Here is a 12,674-nt window from a genome sequence, read left to right as displayed (position 1 = left end):
TTTTTACGGTATACCTTCTCTGGTAAAAAGTTGTGAAAGATAGATGGTGCATGATTGAAACTCGAGTTCCTTGTGAAGCTTCTAACATTAAGAAGACTGATATGTACTATGTACCTAGATTTGAGACAACCTCGAATAAACATTTATAAACATTGCTGTAAAGAATGAATAGGTTTGATTAATATGCGTTGCAGCATTACTCCTTAAACAGTATATTGGCATGTTTCTGTTCTTTGCACTGTCACCTTTCTCTTATCCAGTGTCTTCTCTTTTTTTTCCCCCGAATGTGGTACATCTTTATTGTCAGCAGCATTGCAGGCTTGTAATGCAAGAATTTTATCTCAAATGTATGCATTTTACTGCATTGCATTACAGTGGCACATAGAGAGTTATCATTTCTAGGCTTTACATAATTTTTGAAAGTCGCCTGTGGCACATAGCATAATTCGTCCTTAAGCTGGATTATTTGAAGAGGCAAGCATTACCTGCACAGTAAGGAAAACAATCAAGGAATTAAAAAAACACTAGTTAACTTCTTAATTTACAGCACATATTGTCGTTTATGGATTGTAGCCAGGGAGCCAGTGAATTTTGAGGATGGCACGAGTTTCGAGATATGCACCATCAAACTTGTAGTAGAAATGAACTGTTGTTCCACTTCGTTTTTTTTTTTTTACAAAACACTTTCATGCATTGAAGCACAAAAGCACCATAACTGAAACTCCCATGTATTTCGTCACATACTTTGGAAATGAGTATCTCAAAACTGGTGTCATCCTGAAAATTTATTCTAAACGGATACGCCTTGCAAGCTCACCGGCTACAATTCATAAATTGCAAGCTATGCCATAAAGTAATTAAAATGTTATTAGTGAATTTTTGTTAATTCATTGGGTACCATATTTTTCTGCATATAGTCAGCACCCCTATTTACAACAACCCACAAAGAAAAAATCTGTGCATATAACTTGCAGAAGTAACTGCGTACAACAACACTGAAATCTTCGCATAAACAGTCTCCATTTATGGATGCATGGCTCATTGACACCACATCTTCTGCCAGCGGCTCTGTTCCAGTTCAGTTCAGTCCCCTTTTCGGGGATGCTGATAAAGCTGTATTCATAGTGATCGCAGACAAGTCCGTCACGTGACATGCGACTTGAATCGGATCACTTTGCAGCTAGCAGTCACATGACAGAGGATGACAGGGCAAACGAAGCAACACTCGCATGGGCAATGGCAATGGAGCAAACACAACCAAGCTGAAAATTCCTGCAGTATCATGAATTGCTTCAGATGGACCCAGGGAGCACCCTGGGAACGGGTGACATACGAGTTTGCTACCATCGTGTGCTCTATTTGCTAACTACTAAATACAAAATGGCGACCAATAAAGAGGAAGAGAACGGATGACCATGAAGGAGGGGAGAAGGGGGGAGAGGTTTGGGTTTGCTAGGAGATAACGAAACCTAGAATGAGAAAGAACCTTGCCTTGAGGCGTTAATTCACAGCAGCATGGCACACACCGCCGTGAAGCCACACTTCAAGATGGAATTTGCATATACCACCACACCCCGACTGTGCTGTTACATTTTAAGGTGTTCTGGTGCTAGTTAAACACAATAATTAGATTTGTGTTTCGATTTCTCGTGGAAGTAATGTCCACCTCCTTGAATAATCCAGCTCAAAAACTAAAATTATGCTATATTCCACAGGTGATCTTTAAATACTATGTAAACCCTAAATATGATCACCTCGTATAAGTAGCTGCAGATATTTGAATGAAAAAGCAGAAGAGATAATAGTATTGTTTGACTGACATATTTTATAAGGCAAACACGTTTCTTTTCGCATGGAAATGTTCTTGTACAGACAAAGGTGTCCTCTGGACTGACTCTCCGCAAGAAAAACATCCCAACGCTCCTTCAGAAGTGGGAGAAGATTAAAGAAGAACAGAAACGAGGCATGTCAAGCTGACCAGGGGAACATGAAAGTAAGACTTCAGTGTGCTACGCGTTCACATTACGGTGATTCTTGCTTGTTGGTCTATCATAGCTGCATGTGTTAATGCTTGCTCTCGTGTAAGGACTGTGCACCTTGAAGCTCATAACCTTAGCAAAGAAGAGAAATGTTTCACGTAAAGGCACTTGGAATGCTGCTTGCAGCACAGCAAGCTAAGTCCAGTGGCGTTGATGCTGAAAGCTGTGAAAGATCACGAAAAAAAGTATCTTGCACTGTGTCACTGCATACTCTATGTAGCATGGAGCCGCTAAAGGGCAATACACAATGTGTCAGTTAGCAGCTGCAAGCCTGACTTATGTATGCAACACCTGCACTAAGGATTTTTACAAAGAAAAAAAAATTTGGTATTATGTGAGTAAATATTGCCCTTAAGCTAATAAGTTCTGCAGGAATACACTAGGTTGAGGATGTTTCATGGACACTTACTGAAATGAATGAATGAAAGTGAGTAATTGTTATTCACTTGAATACAAAGGAAGCCCATCCATATAATTGAGAAAAAGAAGCATCGCAGTTGAAGGAAAGAATTTATCCTGGTTCGGGACACGAACACCATGTTACCATCATTTTTCCGAGGCTGTCGCTCTGCCAACTGAGCTAACCAGGAAGCTAGCAGATGGTAGGGCAAGAATGAAATAATTGACAACTGCAGGGTGGGTGATAGTTTTCCCTTTCATAAATATGGTGTAGCTCTGTGTAATACGAAAATTTGCTGTCCGACTGATAGCATCTGCATGCTGCTAAAAAAGAGCCTGACCAGGTTCCACATAGTAGACTACCTAATTGAAAAATTCAGGTTTGTCTGGTAGCCGAACTTTGGGGCAATCAACTGGCTGGAGCAGTTGCCCTGCCGAGTGAGCTAACCAGAAGTTTCACTTTCACTTTATTACCTTAAAGGCCCCACTGTGGGGGTATTACATAAGGGGTGGGTGTAGAAAAAGAAAACACGTGGACCATTCAGGATAAGTAGTGAGCTCTTACAGCGTCAATGAAGGCGTGAGGGTTGGCGATGGCCACGATGACGTGGGGAAGGCCGTTCCAGTCCACAGTGGTGCGTGGAAAAAATGCGGATGAAAAGGTGACAGTATGGGTTCGGGGGCAAACAATACTTAGGGAATGTCCTGTACAAAGTGATATGCGAGCTGGTGGTAAGATGTAAGGTATCTGATTGAGTGAAAATATGATATATTTTGTGAATTAGGGATAGTCTAGCGATGCGACGGTGACGGTAAGGGGGGGGAGGCAGACCTGTTTCTGCCTTTAATGAAGATATGCTTATATTGTATGAATATGATGAGTGGATGAACCTAGTCGCACGATTCTGCATCATCTCTAGTGCATTTATAAGATAAATTTGATTAGGGTTCCAAATTACTGACGCATATTTAAGTTTAGGGCGAATTAGAGACTTGTATGGCAGCCATTGCTGAGTTTAGCACAGAGGCAAAGTAACTGACAGCTCTAGGTGCATAGAGCTGGGACAGTGCAGCCATGTATAGCAGCATGCCTGCTCACTGTGAAACATGCATGCGTGTTTCTTTGATTGCATAATAAAGATGCTTATCAGATAAATGACTGTGCTTTCATGCAAGTGTTGCATCAAAAACTTAAAAGGCGACTCTGTTCATGATTGTCTAGTTGTTGTTGAGCTGTGTATTGGTCTTATAGCAGTGGTCATGACACAAAGTTCGAGAGAGCAAGAACTATTGTTTACAGTCTGCGTATCAAGGTATTACATTTAGCGTGCCAGCCAGGGTTCTGCCTATGGTAATCAGTGGGGCAAGTGCTGCTCGCTGCTTCAGTTTGCTGCCCACCACTTTGAGGCGCGACGGCGTTTAGAATGGTCTGTTTGGTTGATATTTCCAGGGTTCCCCTTTTTTGTTGTTGTTTTAAGTGGTCCTTAGGTGTTCTTTTCATCACATGAGGTAATATTTACAAAGAAATGTGAAATATAACCTGAGGAAAACCTCGATTTTCTAGTGTGCTTTGTGCAAATCTGGTTTTGGGGTAGCTGCCACCACACTACGAATCACACAGCTTTCCATTGATGTAACGCCGCCATCTTGATGCTGTCGTAAAGAGGTGGAGTCCCCCACTGCGGCATGCCTACTAATGAGATGGTTTTGGCATCTAAAACCTTAGAATTTAATTTAGCTCTCTCTCCCACCTTAAATTGGGAGGAGGAGGAGGAGAATATACTGGTGCACAAAGTAAGGTAACGGAAGTCAAATTGTTGAAAAATAAAGAGGAAAGCACTTGCAGCACTAGCAAAGCATTGGCTCGAGCGACATTCCTTGTTCGACTGCTGTTGGTCACTTCAAACCTCAGTATTCCTGTGAACTTCTGTCTTGTTTGGTGGTGCACAGTGGCGCTTTTGCATCACATGCATGCTCTGCGGTGCACAAAATACTCGGGGATTCCTGTGAAATGCAGCATTGTCCCTCGAAATGCATTATGCAACAAAAAAAGTGAGAGAAAGGAAAGGGTGCAGGAGCAGGGGTTCTGACAGGAAAACAGGAAGTGGGCCCTTTGCTCCGCCATGGGAAAAGTAAAGAGGAATGCCCCTAGCAGGCATTGATCAATGAAACTGGAAAGAGCCTCTGCTATGAGGAGGGTAGTTCACCTCCTCACACCATTTTACTACATTCCAGTTGCTTCTGTCTTGGCTATTACTAAACCTCGCTGTAGAATGGTCCCTGAACAACAATTAACAAATCCCAGTGTAACCAACTTTTGAACGGGGCTAAATGATGAGCACCTTTAAGCACATTTCTAATTTTGAGTTTCATTTGACCTTATGTAGTGTTACAATGTGCGTGCATTAAAATATTATATGCTTAGCATGCAGTTTGCTGACTGAACTTTCTGCTTGTTTCATTTTTTTTCCTTATCACAGCAATGTGAAAGTTGGCAGCCATCGCAGAAGAGATCGACACCTCGGTTGCATGAATTTTTATTCATGCTTGTACATATAACTCATTGTACAAAGAACATAATAAAGTATGAAACATTGCATTTACACAGTGTGGTGTTATTTCACTAATTTTTAATGTCATAAAAAAATGGGACCTTTAGAAGCTCAGCACAAAACACTTAGAGTGCTAGTACTGTACTTGCCCTGCACATACATACTGTTCACATTCAGAACATTCTTTGACCCACAAAAACCTGTCTGCAAGCCGCAGTTCTTCGTCATGTGTAATGTGGTGGTCTATGGCTTACTTAGCAGGCTTTGCAAGGTGTCATCTACTTGCTTAACAAAGTTTGGGAACGAAGGATCTTGTAGGCAGGACTTGACGATTTCACGGAGTACTTCAGGTGATTCAAACTGTTGCTTGAAAAAGTCAGTTGAGTTGATGCCCGTGTTCCTTGTAGCTGCCTATACAAGGACACAAAAGCAGATAAGCCTTGCATGCATAAGCATCCCTGCCTCTCAGTAATAATTGAACATAGAAAATATTGGTAATGGTGCCCTTTTGTCCCACAGAAGTGGGACAAGAATCATTGGGATTGAAAAGAGAAAATAATGTATGAAACTACAAGGTTCTCTCTTTTGTAACATACTTTGTCAAGTGCCTCAGCGAGACCTTAAATTTCATAAACTGAGAAAAAAAAGAGAGAATGTCTGTGGTAGCTATAAGCAGCTAATGCTGGCAGTGCAGAAGCACACTACTAATCAGTCTGTCTGTTGAACTGCCTAACTCTTCAATAGCACATTGTTTTGACAGGTGATTGTATGTGCAAACAATATCCAATATGTTGGACAAAAATTCAGAGTTCATACACCTCCTTGAAATCACTGAATTTGGAGATTCAAGGGGCCTTAACACTTGGAAATAAATCTGCTCCTTGAATTCTTTGAGAACTGGTGCTGGTCGTGACCGTTAAACATTCAAACAAACTCTACATCAGGGTGTAGCCATGTACACTGTCCATCAGAAAACGATTGTAGCTATTTTCTTTTCAGTGTCGCTAAGTGATGCAATGTGGCATGTCCACAACCACTGATGACAGGCTTGTTTTAATTACGTCGTGGAGCCAGCTGGACCAGATCAAGCAGTCAAGCCGTACGACTATTTTTGTTGTTTTGCTAGTTGGTTCACGCTGCAGCCATCGTGGCTCTGTTTATGCCCCTTAGGTTGTAGAAATGCTTGGCGGAAAGCAAGTTTCATACATTCAGCTTTAACGTGACGAGTATCTGTGGCTGAAGACACTGCTAGCAGTCATGCTAGAAGGCAATTGACATCATTACAATGGGAAAGTCAACTTTGAAAAGCCATGTGAAGAGCTTGAAGCTTGTGTCCAATTGGGCAACTGCTTCCTTGCAGCTAATCAATTTCACTTTTTCCTAGTGTGTGTGTACAAATAAGGTTTTTTTCCCTTCCTTGAATTTTTGCCTTTGGAATTCTTGAAATTCTTCAATTTTTAGTTGAATGTTCTGTACGAAACCTGAGAATGTATTATAATAATTGCAAATATTTTCCATGTATACTAGCATGCTTGTAATGCATGAGTGACAAATTTCCTGTTCTTGCATAACAAGGTAATTGATGAAGATCTGCTGACATTAAAAAGATCTGCAAACTTTCTCATTCACTTTATGTAAGAATGGAGCTAATCTAGGGTGTCTACCAAGTTGACATTTCAAAATTCCCTGAGTTTTCCAGGTTTTCCCTGAATGCCTTTGCGAAATTCCCTGAGTGATGCAGAACTGTTTTATGTCAAGACGAGCTGAAACCATATTGCCCGATGCGCTCGCTTTCTAGTAAGCATATAAAAAAAATTAAATAATACGACTTAATAGAATTTGAATACTAAGGAGTAGCGTTCATATTATTCAACAAGAGAATAAAGGAAGGAGTTAGTAAAATGCACAGCAAATAAAATGTCTTCGAAAAAAATTGCAAATCGTGTCGGACATTTTCAAATACGAATAAAAAAGATCCATACAAAAGCAAATATTTTCGAATATGAGCTATTTCTACAACTGATAGCAAGCTCACTGGTACGAGGTCCGAACTTTGTCACAATTGAGATTCATTCTCAACAGCTCGTAAGTCTACCGCAACTGTCCTGACGTACTCTCAGCCCGCGCACGACGCCTCATTGTTGTGTTTCACTGCTTCAGAGTTTATTTTGGCCTGGATGAGGGACACTTGCATCTCGGCATCAGCCAACACTTTGCTTTTTGAGCTCAAGCTCCTTCAAAACGGCGGCAGCACGCTCCCTTTCCCGTTCATTCCTCAATGCGTAGGTCGTTTCTGTTGTTGTACTCCTCCCGTCACTCGTTCGCCCCACGGACCATTTGAAGCATCTTCTTGGTCAGTTGCACAGTCCACGTCCTAGTTTTCGAACTCCTTTTGGGCCGCGAAAACGTCCGAAAAATCGGCCAGTCGGAAAAAAATAAATGCATGTCATTTACTGCCCTTAAGGGCTGAAGCCGACACACGCACATTCGAAAACGCTCTGAAGGCCTGTCGCTACACGTATCAGGCATATCGGTGCTCGTACTGTGACAGGAAATACGGGGTGTACGCGTGTATAATTAAGGAATACATACTGTGTCCCGCGGCAATAGCCCCTTCCCGCGCTTGTTACGCTTCACTGCAATACTTTTGCGCATGCTTCACCGGGTAACATTCCTGTACGGAGGCGAAGCTGACTTTCGGAAACCGGCATTATGCATCGCACAGTGCTTTCCAAGCTTCTAAGCCAATCGCGAGGACCGCAAAGGCTCAGTCAGTGCCATTGCTGAAAATAGCTAATTCTTTCAATAAAAAACACTGCACCCAACGATAAGAAGCTTCATAGCGAACGTCGAAGCAGCTAGGCCTAGCGTTGGCAGCGGTGGCTACGGCTGCCAGCGGATCTGCGTGCGAGAGCGCCGGTTTCAGGCGGCGAGGTAATCAAAATGGCAGCAGTGGTGGCTTTTATTAATACTGTTTCAGACCTGCGGTCACGGCAAAACGTCCGGAAAATTGGACGGCGAAGAGTTCTTGCGTACGAAATTTTAGACGTTCTGATACATTGACTCTATGGTTTACATGGTGGTGCCGCGAAGCCGTCCAAATTATCGGGAATCCGGAAAGTCTGTCATTGACTGTACACTGGCAACTCCTCCAGCCGACGACAGGACGTCAAAGACGATTCATTACGATTCCTGTCTTGCTCGAGCCAGGCGACTTTCGACCCTTTCAATAAAATTACAGCTAATTTTCCCTGATAGAGGGACAAATTCCCTGAATTTTCCCTGAGTTTTTCCAGGCTACTCAAAATCCCTGAGAATTCCCGGTTTTCCCGGTTGGTAGACACCCTGTAATCTGTTGGTCGTGGTGGATAAATTCTCAAGGTCACCCTTGCACCAAAATTTCGCCTTTTATTTTTTGCTTTGAAACACTGATCATGCAACAACACATTTTTTACCATGAATCAGAGTTACAACCTAGGGCTGTAGACCAATGACTTAGCCAGAAATTTTCTTTGGCAGGGGGGGAGGGGGGGCATGCACTGGACCTCGGAGGACAATGAGGAGGGGTTGGGGTGGGTGCACATGCCCAGTGGGCAACCCTGGCTAGGCCACTGCTGTAGACACCAGTGCAACATCACTAAAGAGTCCAGAAATCATGACAGGCATACAAAATCGGCTAAATACAGAGAACATTGAAAAGCATGCACTGTTGCTCAAAGAGCAATGCGAAATGCACAGTGAGAAATTCTTGCTTATTTCAGTTATTTCATGCCACATAGTCCACATAGTCGATGCAAGGTATGCTTGGCACAAACCTACAGGAAAGCAAAACTAAGCGACACTTGAAGTAGAGAAGAAAGGAAAGGAGAGAGCAATTCTCTGCTTACAATTTCAGATCGTTCATGAAATGGAAAGTATTGTGACAGCAAGTCTGTGCAAAGCTGACACTGCTCCACTCCAGTCTTGTCGGCAAACCTGTCAAACTCCACTCTGAACCTCCGTTCGTTGTTGCCCTACAAAATTCAAATGTATGAATCTTAACAGATAGAGTTGAGCTCTGTGAAATTCAAGTCGCTTACATGAAAGCGAGACAGAAGCAGGATGCTGTCACCCTTCATTACTCCGCGGACCCAGTCCTTTGAGTTTAGCAGAAACACACATTCCTGAAAAAGATTGAGAGAAAATAGCTCACTGGAAATAATTTCGGAGGGTGGGGAAAAAGGAAAGTTTTAATTTATTTGATATGTTGCCTCATCGGTTGAATTTGGAAATACTGAGCAATACTTTTGGAGTGTTTTTACTAAATACGGGCATTTGTTGATAACATTTTTACAAACACTGCTGGCATTTGCTTAAATAGATGCAAACCATTTTTGCTTGTGTACGGCCATTTCTTGCATTTATTGCTTGGGAAACAAGTGTGATCTCACAGAGAAGGCTAATGAGAAGGCAGGATGGTTTACGTAAGTATGTGCCGTGTTCCATGAATGTGGAAGGAACATGTTGGCAGATTTGTCGTTCCAGAATGCCCGAGGTTCTGCATGCGCGACCATTCATTGGCTGAAGGCAGCATTTTGGGCTCACTTGGGCTATCCGGGTAAAAAAAATCGGAGACCAGTAGTGAAACTGTGTGCACAGAAAAAATTCAAGAACACTAATGCCTACGGTAGCAGGCACAGCAAATATGTATAAACTACCATTAAGGACCATCGGCTTCAAATTATATCGGCACCATTATCGTGGGATCCTGGATTTCATAAAATGCACAATAGAAAATTGGTCTGTATGTACACACTTCTAGAGCAGTAGTGTGAGAAGGAAGACAAACAGGCCTATGACTGATGCCTGGTGCCCACGGGGTCGCTAAGCGACAGAAGCGCATACAAACGGTACATTTGACTGGTCGCTCTGCGACATTTTGCAGCGATGCGGAACCCTCTTGAGTTAGGAGCCACAGAAAGCTTCTGTCAGATTTCGGTCGGTCTCCCAGGTTGAAGGTGGTAGTGTCTCCGAGCCCTCTGAGCTGGAGAGCGGCGCTCTGAACGAACCATGCTAATGTGTTCCGAGCGCTTTATTTCGATCAGCCGAATGTAAACCGCACCGCGATAGCGCTCTAGAACGCTCTAAAGAGACCTGGGGTGCGATCGGAGATCGTTGTTCGAAACGTGCGTTCAGTTTCGCCTCACGCGATTCGCCTAGACCGCGCCGAGTCGTCAGCGGCTGACGACTCGGCGCGGCCTAAGCCAATCGCGTGAGGTAAAACTGAACACAAAGTGAACGCGCGTTTCGAACGATATCCGATCGCGCACCTGTGCGAAAGAGGCTGTAGGACGTAATAATTACTTATTTAAAATTCAAGCGTTGTGCGTAAGTGAAACCAGTGAGAAGCTTATGCACGGAAAAACTGCTGTCGCACTATTGATACCGTCGCTCTTTGGTGTCGACAAGTGCGGGCAAAGTGCAAGGTAATCGCACCACGCAGACGCTGAAAATTATTCAGTGTAGCGTTGGCACGAGGCAGGGCTGCATCTCCATCAATCACTTTCGGGGATACCTTATAACCCTGTAATGCCCACCTCGATGCCGTCGTGCACCGACCGATAAATGCGACATGAAAATATAATGTCGATTGGAGGGATGTATTTCATTTCTTAAATTTCGTCACGTTCACAACTCGCTGCGTGGCTTTGCCTATCAACGTGCAGGTAAACTGACCTCGCCGAGAGTGATCGGTCAAGAATAGGACCGCAGGTTGTTTCTCACGCGAAAGTACCATCTTATGATGCAAGTAACTTACGTGGCTGATAGATCCTTGGTTGACAACCATCATGTCCGTATCCGTAATGTATAGAAAGAGCGGATCGTTAGTAGTGCTGACAATCACCTGCGGGGAAAACGACTTACAAATTCCGCGAGTGTGCTAAAAAGAACGCGTCCCATACCTTCCAAGTTCCCTTGTCACTCGGAGGGCCTTCTTTCTCGTTCGGTACGTAAGCAGCGTATCTTCGAAGGGGGAATTTGCGAACGATTTGCAGTGAGCATTGAAACGACTGCGAATGTCCCGCCATGATTGCTTTCGGACGTTAGTGCGCCGTGCGTTTATGACAGAGCATGTGGCAGAGGCTGTCTGAAATAGGTATGTACGCTGCGCCCTCTGTTACAATGTGCGCAGTCACAAACGCTAAAGCGCGGTCTCCGAGAAGGCACACACTATATATGTAAAAACAGTTGCACCCTTTGGGGTGTATATTCGCCACACAACGATAATCGTCATCTATCTTGCCCGCATTTCCTTTCTTTAACGCTGCGACCCTGGTACCATGCCGTATACTTCCAAGTCACGAACGCCATGCGCGCTATCGGCATGACAGAGCATTCTCGACAGGAAAGTAACGAGCGCGGAGTTTTCAAGAAAGAAAATGTGGGCAAGACGGATGATTGTTCACTCTATAGGAAAAGTTTACACACTTTGGAGTGTCCCTTCTGCCACACAACGATAATCGTCATCTGCCTTGATGCGTTTCCTTTCTTTAAGAGGAAGCTTTAGCTCGGGCCCAACTCCGACGCGCGTGCGTCTATTTGTCGTACAAAAATCCCTCACGTGACCTGATCCTAGGTGCCTAGGGACATTGTTTAGAGATTTTTGAGAAGGTGCGATGCTGGCGCCGAGCGACGCCGTGGCGTGTTCGTCCTCGGCGTGATCGTTCTCTTCACCGCGCGTTGTTCAACATTGCTCATGTGATTGTATGTGCGTTGCTTGTGTGTGGGTTGTAGGTTCTGTGTTACTTGGCGGAAAGCCGTGAATAGTGGCGGTGGGGCAGTGCAGCTTTGACCTCGGTGAGCTCTGGCAGTACAGAATCTGCGTTTTGTGACCCGTGCTTTCTTGAGAACCCGGCGGTGGTGACAATTGAAACAATGAAGTGGCCTAGCCCCTTGGCAGCGAAGGCAGCGAACCGCGATGTGCCGTCGCCGTGTCCGACTTTGCTTAACGGACATCGAGGGATGTGCTGCTCGCTGCAAGTCATGTAAATGCAACTGCGTCGACCGCCCACTGTTCAGCGCTGAATGTGTGTTTGGTGTACGTGCTGTGCTTGAAACGAGTGGTGCAGCCGTGCAGAGGGGGTGGCGGAAGAGCAGAGTGGCTTAGGTGCTCCGTTTGCGCGTCCACAGACATGTGCTCCCGTCTTGGTCTCATTAGCGGCTGTCGCGGAATTGTGGTGTGCTAGCTCCTTGTCTAGTATGAAGTTTACGACGCTAACACGCAGCATGTTCACGTTTTTCCGTGCTATATGTAATTTGCATGACGGCCGAGTTGAACACGAGACATACGCCTGCGTTCTTCGCGTTTGTGTGTTGTAAATTACTTTCTATTGTGGAAGTTCTGGGAGTCTTATTACGCAAGGAATGCGAACGTAAACATAAACACATGTGTGTCTGAAATTTTGAATTACCCATAATATCCTTTACGACTGATAAGTGGGCTACACGGCCTGTGTGAATCAGCTACCATATGTTGCGACGCTCTTCCGAGTGGTAGACTGATGCATGGTGCGCGTTTATTACTGTACTGTTGTAAAAACCATTTGTTTATTCACTCAATACAAATGTACGGCTTCTTCGCCGCAGTACATTTTAGTTTACGCGGTCAAGCATACTAAAAGTGGGAGGGGGCCGCCATCAGCCA

At 44.2% G+C, this 12,674-nt stretch overlaps 2 protein-coding genes across 3 annotated transcripts in view; one reads left to right on the top strand and one right to left on the bottom strand.

Annotated features, from left to right (window-relative positions):
• Window positions 1-5,037, top strand: part of LOC142579533 (uncharacterized) — a 51,149-nt gene extending 46,112 nt beyond the window's left edge. Inside the window, exons 15-16 of the mRNA XM_075689853.1 lie at window positions 1,873-1,993; window positions 4,919-5,037. Of these exons, the coding sequence (XP_075545968.1) occupies window positions 1,873-1,977 (105 nt within the window). The 3' untranslated portion in view covers window positions 1,978-1,993; window positions 4,919-5,037. The remainder of the gene's footprint in view (window positions 1-1,872; window positions 1,994-4,918) is intronic.
• On the bottom strand, window positions 4,960-11,212 carry LOC142579534 (meiotic recombination protein REC114-like). 2 transcript variants are annotated; one of them, XM_075689854.1, is made up of 5 exons: window positions 10,933-11,212; window positions 10,788-10,874; window positions 9,070-9,153; window positions 8,878-9,003; window positions 4,960-5,401 (listed from the first exon to the last, which is right to left on the bottom strand). In XM_075689854.1, exons 1-5 carry the CDS (start codon window positions 11,056-11,058, stop codon window positions 5,234-5,236), a joined length of 591 nt encoding a protein of 196 aa, XP_075545969.1. In that variant the 5' UTR covers window positions 11,059-11,212; the 3' UTR covers window positions 4,960-5,233. The 2 variants fall into 2 exon arrangements, with proteins under 2 accessions (XP_075545969.1, XP_075545970.1); XM_075689855.1 differs by lacking the exon at window positions 9,070-9,153.
• Between the last annotated feature and the right edge of the window lie 1,462 nt (window positions 11,213-12,674).

The sequence above is a fragment of the Dermacentor variabilis genome, chromosome 4 (assembly GCF_050947875.1).
Source record: "Dermacentor variabilis isolate Ectoservices chromosome 4, ASM5094787v1, whole genome shotgun sequence".
NCBI classification, from domain to species: domain Eukaryota; kingdom Metazoa; phylum Arthropoda; class Arachnida; order Ixodida; family Ixodidae; genus Dermacentor; species Dermacentor variabilis.
This window is presented reverse-complemented; position numbering and strand designations above follow the sequence as displayed.